The 19,083-nt window shown below is 39.0% G+C and overlaps 3 protein-coding genes across 3 annotated transcripts; all 3 read left to right on the top strand.

Annotated features, from left to right (window-relative positions):
• The first annotated feature begins 1,080 nt into the window (after positions 1–1,080).
• LOC146313158 (cortexin domain-containing 1 protein) lies at positions 1,081–4,426 on the top strand. Its single transcript, XM_084739167.1, has 2 exons — positions 1,081–2,510; positions 3,855–4,426. Exon 2 carries the CDS (start codon positions 3,981–3,983, stop codon positions 4,161–4,163), a length of 183 nt encoding a protein of 60 aa, XP_084595293.1. The 5' UTR covers positions 1,081–2,510; positions 3,855–3,980; the 3' UTR covers positions 4,164–4,426.
• A 1,526-nt stretch (positions 4,427–5,952) lies between these two features.
• On the top strand, positions 5,953–11,607 carry LOC146313157 (histone-lysine N-methyltransferase SETDB1-B-like). The gene is made up of 8 exons (XM_084738870.1): positions 5,953–6,306; positions 8,720–8,818; positions 8,975–9,328; positions 9,614–9,787; positions 10,314–10,509; positions 10,612–10,685; positions 10,943–11,133; positions 11,230–11,607. Exons 2-8 carry the CDS (start codon positions 8,725–8,727, stop codon positions 11,335–11,337), a joined length of 1,191 nt encoding a protein of 396 aa, XP_084594996.1. The 5' UTR covers positions 5,953–6,306; positions 8,720–8,724; the 3' UTR covers positions 11,338–11,607.
• Positions 11,608–14,037: 2,430 nt separating this feature from the next.
• Positions 14,038–17,815, top strand: LOC146313156 (histone-lysine N-methyltransferase SETDB1-B-like). Its single transcript, XM_084739938.1, has 7 exons — positions 14,038–14,255; positions 14,648–14,884; positions 15,360–15,533; positions 15,949–16,144; positions 16,243–16,316; positions 17,003–17,193; positions 17,301–17,815. Exons 1-7 carry the CDS (start codon positions 14,084–14,086, stop codon positions 17,406–17,408), a joined length of 1,152 nt encoding a protein of 383 aa, XP_084596064.1. The 5' UTR covers positions 14,038–14,083; the 3' UTR covers positions 17,409–17,815.
• The last annotated feature ends 1,268 nt before the right edge of the window (positions 17,816–19,083 follow it).

Below are 19,083 nucleotides of genomic sequence, written 5' to 3'. Positions count from 1 at the left end.
AACTACTCAAGCAAAGATGTCAAGCTCTTCAACTGCAAGGATTTTCTGCTATGGCACCTTTTTCTCTTCAGTGATAATACGATGCAAATGTTTGGGGTTTTTTGACTGTTATCAAAAATCAATTTAAAGACACCGTTTAAGGCATTAGGCATCTGCTTTTTAGAACCAATTTATTACTGAAAAAAAAAATAATTGGCAGATTTTCCAAAATGAAAATAACTTTTTTTTTTTGCACACTCTCAATTTGCCTTCGACACAAAGCAGATGCAATCTGTGTCCTTGAGGGCTGCAAAATAACTGATAATTGTTTTCATTATCAGTTTATCTGTAGGTTATGTTTTCTATGTCTAATGTCAGAAAATATTGAAAATTCCAGTCACAATTTCCCAGCGTCCTCAGTCATAGTCAAAAATTTAAATTTACAATCAGATAAAACAGAAAAGCACAAAATCTTTACATGGTTTAAAAAGGTGGAACCAGAGGACGATTGACATTTTTGCTAAATAAAAAGTGTTATGTTGTAATGTAACTCAGACAGAAAGTTGACTAATGTGTACTGTACTGTATGTTTTTGCGCAGTTAAAAATATGTACAGCCCCTGTGGATTACTTCAGCAGTCCTGTACAAACCCCAGTTCTAAAGAAGTTGGGACGCTGTGTGAAACATAAACAAAAACAATGCAATGTTTTATTTCTCTAGAACTTCTAGAAACAGAAGACGTCTCTGGGGCCTGAGCTTATCTGAGATGGACTGACGCAAAGACGAAAAGCGTGCTGCGGTCTGATGAGTCCGTGTTTCAGATTGTTTTTGGAAATCACGCTGCCATCTCAGAGACGTCGCTGCTTATTTCAGCAAGACAAATCCAAGAAACATTCTGCATGTGTTACAACAGCGTGGCATCATAGTCAAAAAGAGTTCAGGTACTGGACTGACATGTCTTCCACTGAAAATGCACAAAAAATGCACAAAAAATGACAACAAACACCTCGGACTGTTGAGTACCAGACGTCATATATATATATATATATATATATATATATATATATATATATATATATATATACATATGTGTGTAAGCAAGAGCGGGAAAGAATTTCACTTTCCAAACTTCAACAATTAGTGTCCTCAGTTCCCAAACAGTGTTGTTAAAAGAAAAGTTGATGTAACACAGTGGCAAACATGGCCCAGTTCTATGAGTAAGCTCCTTCTGTTAAATAAAAAATATCTTATTCAAGGCATTGTAGCTCTTGTTGACGTTTTTAGGACAGAATCTCAAGTACAATTTTGTGATTTGGAGCATGTGTTAACAATGTAATGATGTGGTCATAATTCAGCTTAGAAATGTGTGACTTCATGACAATGCCACCACAAAAACAGTGCCTCGGAGATACTCTGTCACTGCTGAAGTGGAACCAATCCAGTCTGACCTGAGCACCATCCATCAGTTATTGGTTCCACTGGTGTAGAGTGGACCTGAGGGCACCGTGGAGCCATTACAATATCAGATGGCAGCGTGCGGTGGTGACATACTGGGCGGCAGCTGGCCGGCACACTTCTGGGATGCAGACTGTTGCCAAAAATGTCTCAAATGTTTGCAGAATCATCTTTGAGCGAAAGAGTTGGTCTTGAATCAGTCGGAAAGTCTGAGTAGGTGGATCAGGGTGGGCTTCTTTTTCATCCGTCTTAAAAAGAAACCAGTTCTTGTTTCTTCCTTCTTCTTCTTCTGCCACTTTCCCCTGCTACAGTATTTTGGCTGCAGCCTAAAAGGCCTCCTTGGCTAATTGCATATGGAGTGGGATCACTTGTCACTGGCAGCCTCACTGTAACAATCTCCATTTTAAAGCGGCAGCAGGGTCAATTTCCACCCTTCTCTCGCTCGCATCTTGCTCCACAATTTAATTGCTAATGCATCTCCTGTTTCCCCTGTTCCTGCGTCTGGGCTTTCCTCTCCACGCCCCCCTTCTGTGTCCAGTCTTACTCCTCCTCCTTAAATCTTTGCCTTTCCTTTCACATTCCCCTCCTTCCTCTGGTGCCTTTTCAGCCCTGTGTAATGAATAAGGTCAGTGGCGCCTAAGGTGCTTGAGTTAATTGTGGTGTGAAGTCGAGTTGGTGACAAGGATGAAGGTCCTTCTGACAGGACGACAAAAGCTGTGGGGTGTTTGATTCACTTGTGAACTGTGTAGACCGTTATTCAATTCCTGCTTAAGTATTAATAAAGGCTTTACACGCCAGGGGGAGGTTGCAGAGGTGCAAGTATGCTTGTGTATCTTGCATGTGTATGTAAGTGTGTGTATGTGCATGTGTGTGTGTGTGCAGGAGCTGCTCATTTTTCCTGTGATGATCCTGAGAGCGGGGGGACAGTAAAGACTCTGGTAACTGATGACCATCTTATGTAATTCAAGTAATAAGGAGCCTGAGAGACGAAGATGCTTTGAAAGCTCCTCATAGGTTTGGACGGGTCAGACTCTGCAGAAACAAACACCGGGCTGACTGGTGGCCGATGCAGCATGGTGAGTTTGATGTGATATCCTTAAAATTAACTGATAACTTTGAAATCTTTTGTTGTTGTCAGCTTTTACAGTAATTAAAGCAGCAGAATTTGACTTAAACATTTATAATAGTGAAATTAATAACAGTTTGTTCCCATAATTGATTTGATGAGAGCTAATCTGTCTGTAAGAGTTTGTTCTGTCCTCTACATAACAACCAAGCAGAAAAATCCCAGAAGAATATGTTAAACTGTCCATTAGAGCTGAAAAGATTAGTTGATTAATCCAATAATAAACTGACAGAAAGTTAGTCAGCATTTATCTTGATGTTCCATCAGTCATTGAAGTCATTCTCCAGTTCTAGCTTCAAGAAAACTGAGTGTTTGCACTGTTCTTTGTTGTCCGTGATTGTCAACAACATATCTTTGGGGTTTGGACTGTTGATCGCAGCCATTTTGACATGTAATAGTAGAGTAAACACCGGTGTTACCAGTGATACTAATTAAGGTTCTGTTTCATTCAGGTAAAACAGAGTCAGGATGCTGCAATTGTGATTGTTGGCTCGCTCAACAAAAGCAGGAACACGAATAAGCAAGATCTCAGACTTCTTCTGTTCACGCAAAATGTTCATTTCTCTCAAATTTTGTTCACAAATTTGTCAAAATCCTCATCAGTGAGCATCTCTTCTTTGTGAAGCTAATCCATCCACTTGACACCTATCTTGGCTAAGGGCTCACTGGCACAGTCTTTAACAAATTTATGCACAAGATTTGAGAGAAATAAACATTTTGTGTGCACAAAAACATTTGATTTTTTTTTAACTTCAAGTCATGAAAATAGGAGCCAAAACACCAAAAGTGTTTATTTTTGTTGAGTTAGTATCATTAGTGTGTTTACCCTACTATTTCATATCACTATGGCTGCTGTGTAAAAGTTCTATTGTGAGGAAGGAACATAATATAATAAATTAAGCTAAGATACATATATCAGAGCTACTCTGAGACATCTGAACTTCTGTACGTCTTTTTAAAGCACCTATGTGTGGTGATCAGCTGCAATAGAATTACACTCACTCTGCACCTGCCATTTGCTCAGTCAAACCTTATGTTGCAGCACAGGCTGGTGGGCCACAGAAAAACTCACATTAGCTAAGCTAACAACAAGCTTTGAAATGTCTCTCTTGGAAAAAGAGAAGTTAGGCTGATTGTGAAAAAACTGAACTGACAACGCTGGTGTGTTTACTGTGCATCTTAACCACTCAGTCACCAGGATGCTCAAGACTTTAGGTAATACAATGCACTGTCTCTGCACACAGAAGCTCTGTAATCTTCATCTGCCTTTTTGATTCGTGTTTCTGACTTCAAGTCATCACCATCATCTCAGGAGCACATGTGTACACACCTGTCCTGCTGCTGAAGAGGTGGAGCTGAACTGACAAAGAAGAAGAAAGAAACAGTCACAGAGGGATCAGCAGCAGTCATCATCGCCCACATGGACCAGGCTTCTCCCCCTGCGACCCAGTTTGAGGTGGATGTGGACCTGGGCTTCGCCCTCTTCTTCCTCTTCCTCCTGTGTTTCTTCCTGCTGGTGACGGTGGTGCGCTGTGCCCAGACTGTGGTGGATCCGTACGGCTCCATCTCCACCTCCACCTACCAGGAGGAGCAGATCACCTGAGACAGGACTCTGCAGGAAATTCAGAATCACTCTCACTGCTGTACAAATATATATATACACTATATAGATACACTGAAGAAGAAGAAAAAGAAGTCATCATTACACAAGGAAGTCACAAGACATGTATCAGGTTATGTTTGAGTGTTTGACTAAAAAGACACTCCAGGGGACCAAAGCATCAAGAGACTTCACCCTGAGTTTCTGATATATGTTCACAACAAGATTTATTTTGCCAATCTGCCAATCTAAGAAGCAATATTTAATTTTTTTTAACTGTATTTACACAGAGAGAGAGAGAGAGAGAGAGAGAGAGAGAGAGAGAGAGAGAGAGAGAGAGAGAGATGTACAACCAACATACTGTAACACCAATAAACTAAAACAGCATAGCACACATCTATGTATAATATTTATATATAATGTACACCGGATCAAAATAAAGTGACATGATTAGCTATTTCCAATGTCTTTGACCTCTCTGATGCTGTTTGGCAATTCTACATTTTTATTATGTTTTATATTTCTTTATTTAGTCCTATAGAATACATCTGTATGGTGCATACTTTGGCATTAAGCTCACATTCCTACAGAAAAAGTAGTAATTTACATTTACATGTCTGTAACATGTCTTACATAGTCTTATAATCTGTGTATGGAATAGCCTTTTAATGCAGCAGCGACGACCACACGTGTTTCTGTAGAGAGACATGAACCGTCCTCCTCAGTAGTCCACTGATCTGTGCAGCTATCCTGCAAAGCTTTGGGGGGGGGGGGGGGGGGGGGGGGGATCTCATTACTAAAAGGAAATATTTAAACTGGAGAGATAACACTCAACTCCTGCTCTTGAGTTAGACAGAGAAGATACAGTTTTGACAATGTATATGCAATTGTAACAAACTATAATACAAAAAAGTAAGAATCTGGCATTGCAATATGTATCACAATATAAAGTTTCTAATTATTGTATTGTGATATTTTGAGCTGGGTGATATATTGCTAGTTTTTAAATCTAATTTAAGAAAAACTGTCAAAGTATAAATAACACATCATAATATGCATAAAATCTGAGTTTAAAAAATATATCTTTGTATTGCAATTGAATTAGAACAGTGAAAAAAGATAACAACACTGATATCTAGTAGTCTGGGATTTAAACACAAAACAAATATCACAATATTATGATACGATGTTTAGTACAGTATCACAAAACATAATATTGCGATACTAAAGGGAATTGACATTTTTATTCCTGTTATTCATGGGAAAGTGCAAGGAGTGTCATCTTTGGTTTGCCCATGTGGACGTCCGTCAGTTAGTAAAGAAGCAATGATAAAATAAAAATAATCAGTCCTTTCTTTTTATGTCCCAATTTTCTTTGTAGTTTCAATAGTTTTATTACACAAAAATAGCAAATAAGATGCAATTTAACTAATTTAATGTAAATATGAATATAGGTGAACTACCATCAAGCTATTGCAAACTATTAATGTGCCATTTTGTTGTTTATTAATTGCAAAAGAAGAAGCAGCAAAAGCAAGAACGGTTTAGGTAAGAAGCACAATGAATATTGTTTTTGTAAGAACAAGACTAAAACTTTTTTTCAGCTTCTGGCAGCGGGGCGTCCTAGAAAAAGTTTGGGAACTGCTGATTGTATTAGAGAATGGGTAATATTTCTTTTTTTTTTTTTTTGTTCTTTTTAAATTTAGTTTAGATAGGAGACTCGAGTCTTTTCAATCCACTAGTGGGCGGTAAAGCAACATTTTGGAAGCCACCCGGCTTTAAAAACCAACGAAGAAGAAGCAACAGCAAACGCGACAAGAGAAGAAGATGCTACAATAACAGAAATCTAAAATGGAGGAAGCCCATGCCATAAATACATGAGGATCCTTATCGGGACAAAATTACAAGTCATTTACATGCAAAAAGTGACGCAAAGTCAGGACGACGGTTGAACCGCTCTTTGTGAAGCTGTCGTATGTTTCAGTGCTAGCTAGCTACAGTGCAGGTGGCTCGTGCTGCATCCTGGCAGCTAGCTGCGGCTAATTAACGTCACTGACAAAAGACACAAAAAAAATCAATAAATTACTGCATCGTGGTGTCACCAGACGTTTGTCTTTTGGAGCGGATAATCAGGGCACATCAGCAGGTAAGCTGTCAGTTTTATTAGAGGTCCAGTTATTAACGTTGAGCTCAGTTTCCGCTGAAGTTAACCTCCGAGTGGACAGAAGAGGAAAGTTCAGGGTTCAGCTTGTGCTGAGCGACCTCTTAACGCGCTGATGTGGCGACATGCAGACACCTTAGATAACACGTTAACGCTGTTTATATATTAATGTTGATATGTGTGGGAAAAAAAGGGAGATTTAACTTCTCACAACTAGACCAAGACATTGGACCAAGTTCACATAAAAACTCAAATCTGACAGTCGATAAGATTGTCCCAAAGAAGTCAGGAACTTTAAGACACAGTTTCGTGTTTGTTGAACCATTATTCTATGTGTGAAAATGCAAAAAGGGAGATTTCACTGACTAAAGATTTCACAAATGTGAAGTGGGTTAACTTAGCAGTACTATCATGCTAATTAGTCTGTCAAAAAAGATGTAGTAGGTCTTGATGCATAGTATGTCAAATGCAGTATGCTAATAAACAAATCAACAAAAAGAAAAAAAAAACGAACAACAGGATGTTGCATTGCATCCGGTTGCATTTTGGATGTGCAAGCCAGCAGAGACGGGTTTATCACAAACTGTACGATACACCTACTTTACTACATGACACAACCCCTGGGACAACTTCCTGGACTGTGGTACTTATTTGAGCTTTTTTCTAAACCTACCCAAGTAACCTAAGGTTTGGTGGCTGACCATAGTGCTGGGAAATATATCGATATTACATTGTACCGTGAAATGAGACTACATACATATACATACATATAATATACATATAAGAAGTGTTGTCTTTCTCTGGTTGTAAAGGCTGAATTATAGTAAAGTAATGTAATTATCTGAACTTATCAGACTGTTATAGCTGTTCTATTATTTGCCTTTACACACTTAATAATTATATCCACATTACTGATGATTATCAAAAAACTCAGTATTCATCCCTACAATATTTGTGCACTATCAATATTAAGGTATTTAGTCAAAAATATTGATGTATCCATAGCGCCCTGTGATAATACAACAAACTAATTTTATCACCTTCCACCCTTTAGAGCACACAACATGTTAATAATTATCACTATCAGCCAATATGAAATTTCACTATCATGATAGGTTTTTCAGCTATATCGCCCAGGTCTAAATGTAAACAAACTGCGAATGATTTGGGAGTATGTCCTGTCGTAGTCATGTCCTGTACACAAAGGTAGGTCTACCTGAGCCAGTGTGCTTTTCATGCAGATGTGACGGACACGTGAGCAACAGGGTCAAAGTTAAAGGCGCAATGTTATGATGAAGTAGTAAGTCCCAATTGTATGCAAGCTGCATGCAACAGTACATACTTTGTGAGGGCAGCTATAGTACGTACTAAAAGTGAAAAAAGAAAAGTATGCGATGTGGAGAGTAGCTGAAAGGAAGCACACAAACATTGTTGACATTTGCTTATGACATATGCCTACAGTTTTACAACATAGACTCTGCCATTGTGTGGAGAGTCCAGTTGTCCCCCCTTAATCACACTTGTTCCCATCGACAACCACTCTCCCCGTTTAGTCTGTGGCTAACAATTGTGTCCGACTTGATCACAAGATTCAGATTTCAGATTGGGTCTCTCAGATGCACTTCTGCTGGTTTAGCACCCAGTTCACACTTCTGTTCAGGAACCTTGTTTCCTCTCTTGTGGTGGAACTTGCATTCGGATCTTATTGTGATTTCCTGTAAAACTATGTATAACCTGACAGACAGCCCTGCTCCAGTGTTGTGAGACTATCTCTGCTGCGCAGTGAATAAAGCTCATGTTGAACCAGCCAAAGATTTTGGACCTGAAAGAATCTTTTCTTCAACTGTAGCTAGTAACGTTCCTTAAATTACATATGAGCTAATGTTATTTCTGACTGTCAAACAACAGTAATATAAACAAGTCAAAACACACCAGAGCTCCTATAGTCCTCACCATGACAATTATATACTGTATCTATAGATTTATATACAATTAACACAGATGAACAGTTTATCATTACTCCAAAAAGGTCATATTTGCAAGTGCAGTTTCAAGGTTTTTTTTTTTTTTACTTAAAAAAAAGACATTATCACCAGGAGCAGGTGGAAGTGTTTAAAAATACCAGGCAATAATTAGTATTTGTTATTTTATATTTGATTTCAGAGCTACTCTACAGTTATATGTTCTAAATATCAATAGACCAGCAAACAAAAACAAATGCGCATCATCACACATAGTAGATAAAAATATAGGATAATATCCAATTCTTGACTGTGCCAGTATTGTGCAAAGCTCTGGTGTGCAACCTGTGTCCACTGCCTCTACATCTATATCAGTGTTAGGGGGTACTGTCTGGAGTTCAAGCCTTAAGTTGGGAGTGTGTGTGTGTCTGTTGCAGTGGTTATGGAGGTGGATGAGATGGAGACAAGAATGTCGTCACTCCAGGGGTCTGGAGAGAAGGTAGACAACAAGACAAAGACAGAATCTGATGATGATGGTAAGCACTTCATCGTGTTAGTTGAAACACCAAAAAAGGAAAATATGTGTCAGTTTTTGCTTGAAAAATAGCTGCAGATTAATTTCCAACTAAAACACAGGATAGGTTGTTTGTTTGCTGCAAGCCACAATTTCAACAATGCTTTTTTCTTTGCAGAAAATATGTCTGATTCCCCATGTGAGTCTGTTCCCTCCACAAGCGAAACTCCCAGCAAGAGGACGCTATCAGAGGACGGTTCTGACTCTCTCAGTGTAATAAAAAAAGCAGTGGTGGTCTTGACCAGACTCCCAGAATATAAGATCAGCGCTCTGCGCCCACCAACGCCTCAGCAGTTCTACAGCGAGGACGAATCCCAGAGCAGCACTGATTCTGACATGCAGTGGGAACCAGATGGTGATTCTAGTGATTCTGATTTCTCACTCTCAAAAAAGACGGAGAAAGCTCCAAAAGCCACCAAGAGTGACACAACAACAGCACCCACACCACAGACGAGTAAAAACAACAACAATGGTAATGCCACAAACAACACCACCACCACCACCACATTGACATGAACACCAACACCACTCACAGCTGAAAACAAAGCAAATAAAAAAGAAAATACTAATTTAATTGCCACTCACATTGTCTCAGATTTTCTGGTTAGACAGAGTTTATGAATAGAAGGTTTCACACTCGACCTCTGTTATTGTGCATACATATTTCCCAGAAATTTTCCATAACAAGTCATTCATGTTTTACAATCCCTCAAGCTCATTCGTTTTAATGTACTGTACACATTTTGTGTTTTTCCAGTGTCAGAACCAGCTCCTGTAATAATATCATCAGCTTTTGCCTATTCCTCAAATGAAACCACAAAGGTCCGTCCAGACTTGCCAGAAGAAGAGATCAAAGTGGACATGATGGTCCTGGCAAAGAAGAAGGCTATGAGATGGCAACGGGGAAAAATAGTGGAGATAGTAACCAGAGGTAAGAAAATTACTTTTTGGCTGGAAGTTGATCACAAATAAGTTTGAAATGTGACCAGAATGCAGTAGAACGTTCTGATACTTTTGGCATACTGCATTTGATATACTTTGTATGGGGACATGCTAAATGTAGTAGTATGGTATTATGGATACTGGAATGCACAGATTGTGGTGGCGGGTCTGGCCATCGCCATCTTGGCATTGCCCAACTCCACCTTACCCCTGACTAATCCAAAACTGTGCAAAGAAATGGAGTGTGAATGAAGCGTGAATGGAGCTGAATGAAGCGACTACCCAGCAGCTATTATTTAATTGTCAGCTGAAGCTCTTTCTTTTCTCTCTCTCTTTGTGTTTTTATTAAATATAAAAACGTAGCTGACACATATTCCTCGCATGCAGTTACAACCATGTATGTTTGTAGAGAACAATGTTTTTCTCTTCTGTACTTAATTTTGAACCACAGTGAAGCAGAAAGTAACACAATGATTTTCTACCAGTTTCTCTCATTGACATATTGTCCTTTGCAGAAGACGGACGGTTGAAGTACAAAGTTAGTTTTGAAGAAAGGGGGAAGAGCCTCGTGTCTGGCCACCACATCGCCTTTGACACCACACCGAAGCTGGAGCAGCTGTATGTCGGTGCTCGTGTGATCATCGGGTGTCAAGATAACAAGTTCCGCTCTGCCGTTATGGCAGAGCTCCCCAGCAGAAAGAACCGTTTAAGGTGTGTTTGAGGACACTAGTACCATAAAATTTCCCACAGAAAACAAAAATAAAAGCTTTAGCAAAGGTTTGATTTGATGTAAATTCTATTTTAATTTTCCAGGTTCTTGGTCTTTTTGGATGATCATGTGCCGATTTATGTTGGTTTACCTTCAATTCACCTGGTGTGCAGACCGTGTAAGTTTGGCTGTTTTTACACTTGTGTTTCTTTTTCACACTCAAAGCCAAGTGTCCTGTGACTTTGGTGTTTATTGCAACTTCAGTGATACCCGCTGCCTGTACGAAGACACACAGCTCAGCTTGGTCCCTGAAGCAGCTCTGTCTCTTCACCAACAATGACTTGATCTATGATTCAGAACCGCGATACGATGGTGACCCGATCATTCTTACATTTCAGTAAGAATAATAACAGACTCTTTGTTTTGTCTCGACAGTGGAAAACGTTTTAGATGATCTTCCAGACGGCCCTCACAAGTCTTTCATGAACCGATACCTGAAGGACTGGCCATACCCACATTTAACCCAGTACAGTGTTGGACAGGGCCTTAATGTAGAATTAAATGGAGTCCAGCAGAGGTGTGAGGTGCAGGTGATTGACTGCAGCTTAGCACAGGTCGTTTTTCAGGTCAGTATTATTTAACTGTTGTTTAAACTATTGATTTTCTGTTTCTATTTATATTTCTGTTGGATAACGGATAGTGTTTTATTTTTTGTCACTCAGGAGAATCAACACAAGGAGTGGATCTATCGAGGCTCCACACGAATTGAACATATGGCAAGATTTTTGAAATTGAAAGGCCTGGGAGAGCACAATGAAGACTCTGGCTAAAAGCCCATGGAGACGTGGCCTCGGAACCAAACAAATCTGTGAAATCACCTTTCATTTGCTCCGGCTCATGCGCCTCCTGGTCACTTTTCCATTCAGACAGATTTCCACCCTTCCTGGCAGCTTTGGGACAGGTTTCATACAGTGACTAACAGAGGAGAGTCAGTGGTTCAGCCTTTCAAGCGAAAGGCATCAGACTCATGAAATTCTGATAAAACTCTAAGTTTGAAAAACTCTATAATAAACAATGAGTCAACAGCATGACCAACATTTTCTCTGTACAGCATTATGTTTATGGTTCTTTTTTCTCATTTTAAGTTAAAAAAAGATATTTTATATGTTTTACATAGTATATTATCTTGTCATTTGTCAGCCTCATTTCCAGAGATGTATAAAAAAAGAATATCTAATTTCTCAATCCCCAATCCTGTTCAACTTTTGTGTTTTTTTTCTGCTGTGTCCCAACTTGTTTTAACACTCTGCTCATTGTAACATTACTGTGTAATTGCCTGTAACTTAACATAAAATGTTGAGGTCTCAACTAACTGAAATTCAGATGTAAAATTGTCTTGTGCAGTAAACATAAACGGTTACATATGTAATGTTTGTTCTCTGTATTGAAACTACTCCCACCTACAGTATCTAGTCTATATTATGAGGAGCCTTTAATACACATTTCCAGGAGACAGAAATGTAGCTGAGTTGATGTACTGTTTCAAGCAAAGCTATTTTTTTTTAATTAAAAAAAAAGTATTTTATATAAACACCGTAATAAAGGGGAAAAAGATGTTTTTTGTTGAAATAACTAAGGGAGGAGGGGAATTTATAAATGTCTCTCTTTAGTTTTAGCAAAGCAAAAGTGGATTAAGAAGGAACAATTCAATGACATTAATCGACATTAATTTTTAACAGAAGAAATGTTTATAGGTATATAGCCATTCTATTAAGCATATCTAGCGAAAAACAATGCAGTACAACATCCCTGCATTAAATCATCATACACTGATTTTATTATTTTCAGTTTTTTCAAGAAACTTTATTATGGCGGTGTGATTAGTGATGTTAAGTAACTTATTTACTCAAATACCTCGCATAAATATTTCAGTTTTCTTATTTTATGCTTGTACCCCACGACTTTTCAGAGGGAAATATTGTACTTTGTAGTCCACTGTATTTATTTTTACTTTTCAGATGACGTTGTAATACAAAACGCGATACATTAATGAAACATGACATGTTTTGGATTGACTTAACCATTAGTACATACCTGAGGATGGGTCGTGTCTGGATGGGAACCCTTGATTTGTGAAAATCTCGCGAGATTTCTACGCGTTGTTGCTTCAGTATGCACGTTGTACAAACTAATTGTGCTGTATGATGTGACAGTGCGGTGGTTAAGATCTCCTTAGGTTCAATAACAAAATTACTTGGTTATGGCAAGGGATCGCTAATTGTTTGGACTAAAATGATCACTCGCGCGAGCTCTTTCGCGGGTCTGAGGTTCCCTTCTCGAAATGATCCTGAAGGTGGCAGTAATGCAACATCGTGAACGGAACTACAGCGAAGAAGAAGCAACACAATAACAATAAAAACAAAAACAACAGAGGTCTAAAATGGAGACAGCTGCGTTTATGCTAATTTTGTTGAATAGACTTCTTTGGCAGACCGAACTTGAAAGTCATTTACCATAATTTGCGTACAATCGCGACTGTGCAGTGTTGTATTTTGAGTGCTAGCTAGCCAGGTAACCAGTAGTTTAGGCTAGTGCTGCTCGCCTGACAGCTAGCTTCAGCTAACTTGCTGCCAAACGACACACAAAATAAATACTAACATTACCAACATTTTGCTGTGGCCAGACTTTTGTCCATTTAAAGCGGATAATCAGGATACGACAGGTAAGCTGTCAGTTTTTATTCAAACATTAACGCTACGTTTTTAGCTTTGGATGTAACACAGTTGGTTAACCCAAAGTTTCAAATAAACCATAATTGTAACTTTCCCTAAAGAATAAATAAGCTAGCATCATAACTGCCCATCAAATGACATTAAAGTCCCCCTCCATTAAAAATACATATTATTCTTGTGCCTACAGTTGGATGTTTTAGCTTCAGTGTGTAGAAAGTCATGTGTAGAGTTTGACACCATGTTCATACATCCACCCTGCTGAACGTTTGAAGTTTCACTGTGGTCACTGAAAATCAGGTTTTAAGGGGCGGGCCTAGGGGCATGATTTGTGACATCACAACTATTTTGGAAGCCAGTCCTGGTCCATTTTATACTAGTGTGATGTAGAAACTAGAAGCCATAATTGTACATACACTAAGAATGGACATCAGAGTGAAGTGAACAGCTGATGTCCGGCAGGAAAACTGAATATGTGTATGGGTGGGGTGATTCATCGATGTAATCACCATAATCAATTACAAAAATAAGTTGATTTGAATAATGTGCATCTATGTGTCACTATGACCTGCAGCCCCTGGTCAGAGCACAAATTCACACAGAGAACAAGCTGCAGAGAGCAGGCCTCGCCGTGATCATCTTAAGTGTGGGATTGTTTTAGACAGAGATGAAACAGTTTGCCTCTCTTTAGCTCTGCAAACTGGACATGACTTATCACCTTTCACCTATCACTTCTTATGCCTTTATTTAGATAGGACAAGTGAAGGTATGACAGGAAAGGGGGAGAGAGAGTGAGGGGGGAAGGCATACAGCAAAGGGCCGCAGATGGGAGTTGAACCCGTGGCCCATGGCTGCAGAAGACCCTTGTCTTACATCCCATTTGTGTGTACATGTTGCAGTTGTTACGGAGGTGGATGAGATGAAGAGGAGAGTGTTGGAGCTCCAGGAGTCTGGGGAGACGGTAAAAAACAAGAGAACAGACAGACAGACAGAATCTAAAGAAGAAAGAGATGATGATGGTAAGTACTTCATTGTGTTAATTGAAAAAATAAATCCGGTTTTTAACTAATTCTTATGTTCAACTTCAAGGAAATTCTTGGCATGAACACTGTTTTCTCAATTGAGTAATTGCTTTGCTAACCTCTGTAACATCAAAAAGTAGTGAAAAATCCAAAAGTGATCTCCTTAAATTATAAATAAAAATCTATTTAATTTCAGTTTCATGTGTGATGCAAACAAGTTTTGAATCCGCATATTTAAGAAGGTGTAACCAGAAAAAATTTTGTACTTTTAAAAGATTAATCAATTATCAAAATAGTTGCAGATTAACCAGACCAGAACACAGTGATCTGTCTTGTAGGTTGGATGTTTGTTGCAAGTCACACTTACAACAATGTTTTTTTCTTTGCAGAAAATATGTCAGATTCTCCTTGTCAGTCTGTTCCCTCTACAAGCGAAACGCCCTGCAAAAGGACACAATTGGAGAATGGTTCAGACTCTTTGAGTGTAATAAAGAAAACAGTGGTGGTCTTGACCAGACTCCCCGACTATAAGATCAGCGCTCTGCGACCACCAACGCCTCAGCAGTTCTACAGTGAAGATGACTCCCCCAGCAGCTCTGATTCTGACATGCAGTCAGAACCAGAAGGTGATTATAGTGATTCTGATTTCTCGGAAAATACACAGAGAATCACACAGTAAGAACATCAGATGGTTGTACAACACAGCAAGTGTGTTTTCCCTTAGAAAGGGCTTTTGATGCATCATTTGACTCTTGTCCTGCACAAAATGGACCAATCACATGCTGCCCACTTCAGTCAAGAGGATCAGGTTGTTATAATAAAGACCTGTGGCAAATATTTTTAAAAAATAATAAGGGATAATTCATCCAGAGATGAAAATTCAGTCATTATCTATTCATCCTCATGGTGATTGAAGGTGGGCTTTTAGTTTAGGAAAGTTTCACAGGAAAACAATGTTTTAGAAACGCCCAAACAGTTTAAGTGAATGATGACCAGTTTTCAAAAAAACAACACAAAAAAAACATAAAATGTCTCCATACTGCTCATCTGGTGTAATCCACAACCATTAGTTTTAATATACATACTGTTTTGTTTTTACAGTGTCAGAACCAGCCCCTGTAATAATTTCATCAGCTTTTGCCCATACTGCTGAGGAGACCAGAAAGGTTCGTCCTGACTTGCCAGAAGAAGAGGTCAAAGTGGACATGATGGTTTTGGCAAGGAAGAGGTTCATGAGGTGGCAACGGGGAAAAATAGTGGAAATAATAACAAGAGGTAAGAAAATTACTCACTTTTGTTGGCAGGAAATTGATCAGAGGGACTTTAATTAAAAGTCCCTGTGCACTGTAGTATAAGTGCCGTGTCCTTAATATGTACCTAAACCTGTATTTTTTTTTAAATTGCTAAACATATCACTAATGCAAGTGTTGTAAAAAGTTAACGTGTCGTACTTTGTACAAACAAAATAAAGCTTTTTTGAAAACTCTAATGTATAACTATTAGGCTTGAAATGATAAGTAAATTAATTGAACAAGTTATTTAATTGACAGAAAATTCATTTTGATGATTCTCTCTGTAATATATACTTTTGGAATTTGTGTTTTCTTTGAGCTTTGGTCCAACAAAAAAGCAATATGAACACATGACAATCGTGATTTTTTACCAGTTTTACTCATTTTGTCAACTGCAGAAGACGGACGATTGAAGTACAAAGTTAGTTTTGAAGAAAGGGGGAAGAGCCTCGTGTCTGGCCACCACGTCGCCTTTGACACCACACCGAAGCTGGAGCAGCTGTATGTCGGTGCTCGTGTGGTGGTCAAGTGTCAAGATAACAAGTTCCGCTCTGCTGTTTTGGCAGAGCTCCCCAGCAGAAAGAACCGCTTAAGGTGTGTTTGAAGAAATTAGTACCTCACAATTACCTGTAGAAAATCCAAATGCTTTAGCAAAGGTTTGGTTTGATGTAAATTATATTTTAATCTTCCAGGTTCTTGGTCTTTTTGGATGATCACGTGCCGCTTTATGTTGGTTTACCTTTACTTCACCTGGTGTGCAGACCATGTAAGTTTGGCTGTTCACACTTGTACTTCTTTTTCACGCCCTAAGTCTAGATTACTGGGTTTTCCCTGCTTATATAACTCAAACGCTTTGCATTGTTGGCTGCTGCCTTTTGAGAATTCTGAAAAAAACACAAAGGCTTTGTATACCTCCATGCTGGCAACAGCTGTGGCTGGAGGAATTATGTTTTCGAGTTGTCGTCCATCTGTCCCATTCTCATGAACGCGATATTTTAACAATGGAATTTCTCCAGACTTGGTGCACATGTCCACTTGGACTCAAGGATGAGGAGATTAGAAGTTCGAGGTCAAAGGTTAAAGTCACCATGACCTCACAAAGCACATTTTGGCCATAACTCAAGAATTCATACACTAAATATGTTCAGATTTCCCACACATATCTAATAGGATAAAATGATGATGTGATGACTGCAATGTGAGAGAACACACACCAACACGCTCAAAATTGTACTCAACTTAGTATGCATACTGTCTGGTGAGAAAAAAACAATATATTTTGAAAACCTGTTTAGAATTAGAGTGCAGTGTGGACTTTGGAGACGCCAAATGTATCATGCAAACATAATGCTAACATGTTCATCCAAAGCGACAGTGCCACAAGTGAATATATACCGCTGTACTGTCAGACATTTCAGTAAGAAGAGTGACTTCTTTGTTTTTTCCCGACAGTGGAAAACGTTTTAGACGACCTTCCAGACGGCCCTCACAAGTGTTTCATGTCTCGATACCTGCAGGACTGGCCATATCCACATTTAACCCAGTACAGTGTTGGACAGGGTCTTAATGTAGAGTTAGACGGAGTCCAGCAGAGGTGTGAGGTGCAGGTGGTCGACAGCAGCTTGATACAGGTCGTTTTTCAGGTAAGTGTCATTTAACGCTGCTTTTGTTTAAACTATTGTGGCTCTTTTCTTGTTTTTTTTTTCCTTCAGATTTCTATGATATAATGTAGTGTTTTGGTCACTCTCAGGAGACTCAACAGAAGGAGTGGATTTATCGAGGCTCCACACGACTTGAACACATGGCAAGATTTTTGGAGTTAAAAAGAGTGGAAGAGCTCGATGATAACTCTGATTAAGTGCCCACAGTGTTTTGTTTTTTTAAAACATATGTTTTCAGTAATGATCACTCTAAAGTGATGTGCTTCTGGATTGTTCTGAGAAAGAAACCAAACCTTTCAGGCCAAAATAAGATAAAAATAATTGTGATATGAGTGCACATGAATAACTTCAGCCCGACGTTTGCTCCTATCTGATATTGTGACATTATTAAGTTATAAGGTAATAAATTTGTGTGTCATCATGCATAGGGAACATACTGAACAATGGACATTTACAGTTATCCCAGAAATGTGAATTTATCTGCAGCATACTCAAGCAGCTTTATGCATGGCTGTCAGGTGGGATTGGCTCTAGCCGTCCGCGACCCTGCAAAGCATAAACGGCTGTATATAACGGACGGGTGGATGAATTGTTTGTTGGTTTGTGTATCTGCTTATCAGCAGGATTATGGAAAAATCATTGTCCCGATTTTCAGAAAACTTGGTGGAAGGCTGTAACGCGCCTTGGAAGAACCCAAATTTTGGAGCGAATCCAAATCGTGGGGTGGATACTTGAATTATTTTTCACTTTCCATAACATTGAGCGATAGGTCAATATGAACACTGGTGTCTTGAGGGATGGACACACTTAACTAAATTTAATGAAACGTAATGACTCAGGAAACAGTTTAACTTCTGTAAACTGCAAAAAAAAGTAGTGATAAAATAACTTGAAATGTTTCACAACCTCCTATGACATGTCTTTTATGTTTTGCACCAACTTATGGCAAGTAATATCAATACGAGTATCGACAAGTATTGGTACTGATAAAATCCCAACTATACCCAACCTTAGGCGTCTATGGCAAAATGAACTGAATTTGGTAGTGCATAAATAAATGCGGCTTCAGCCAGGCACGACCATATTTTGGACCATTTTGCATCGCAAGGTTTATGTAAATCACGTCTTAGCAACACAACAGCTATGGTCTATGGGTAACTATTCCCACTATCACATAGCTGCTTCATCACTTTGGCAACTCAAAATTAAGTTTGCAAAATTACACCCAACTGGTACCTTCATTCCTCCATATTACATACCTGTGGGTGGACGTCCAACATCATTCCCTCAGTGGTCCAATGGTGTACACACTAGATGATACTTTTGTGGTAACGGGTCACATTTAGAAGCACTTTAACTAACCTGGATGTTCTCGGGGGTTTTTCTGTCTACAATTGCACACAGTAATGTACCTTTGATGGTCCCTGATAGGGACGGAGCAGGGACCCCTCTACTTCATATTGTGAAAATTTTGGGGTCTTCTCACGTTTGTATTTACCCATACCTGTTAAGTCAGCTGCCGTTGTGGTATGGCTTATGTTCCCTGCATTAGCTTCACCTTCTGCACTTTATCCAGTGGTTTCTGAGGTGGAGGGTATGTCGGGGTATCTTGCTCGTGATGCTACAAAATAATGCACTGTGGCTCACAAGAACGTCTGTACACTTGGGATAATATTACAGTTAATGGGCCAGTATATTTCATTTATATGTAGCTAACTAGACCATAGTTATCGATAAGGGCCAAACAGGACTCATGGGTAGCCTTTTGACAATGATTTTTAGATGTTTGTTTGTTTTTAACAAGTAGGCCAATTCATCTTTGCTAACAATGTGTTAGAGTCAAGTTAAAGGGATAGTTCACCCAAAAATGAA

This window comes from Lutjanus erythropterus, chromosome 16 (genome assembly GCF_056507025.1).
Source record: "Lutjanus erythropterus isolate fLutEry1 chromosome 16, fLutEry1.hap2, whole genome shotgun sequence".
In the NCBI taxonomy this organism is placed as follows: domain Eukaryota; kingdom Metazoa; phylum Chordata; class Actinopteri; order Lutjaniformes; family Lutjanidae; genus Lutjanus; species Lutjanus erythropterus.
This window is presented reverse-complemented; position numbering and strand designations above follow the sequence as displayed.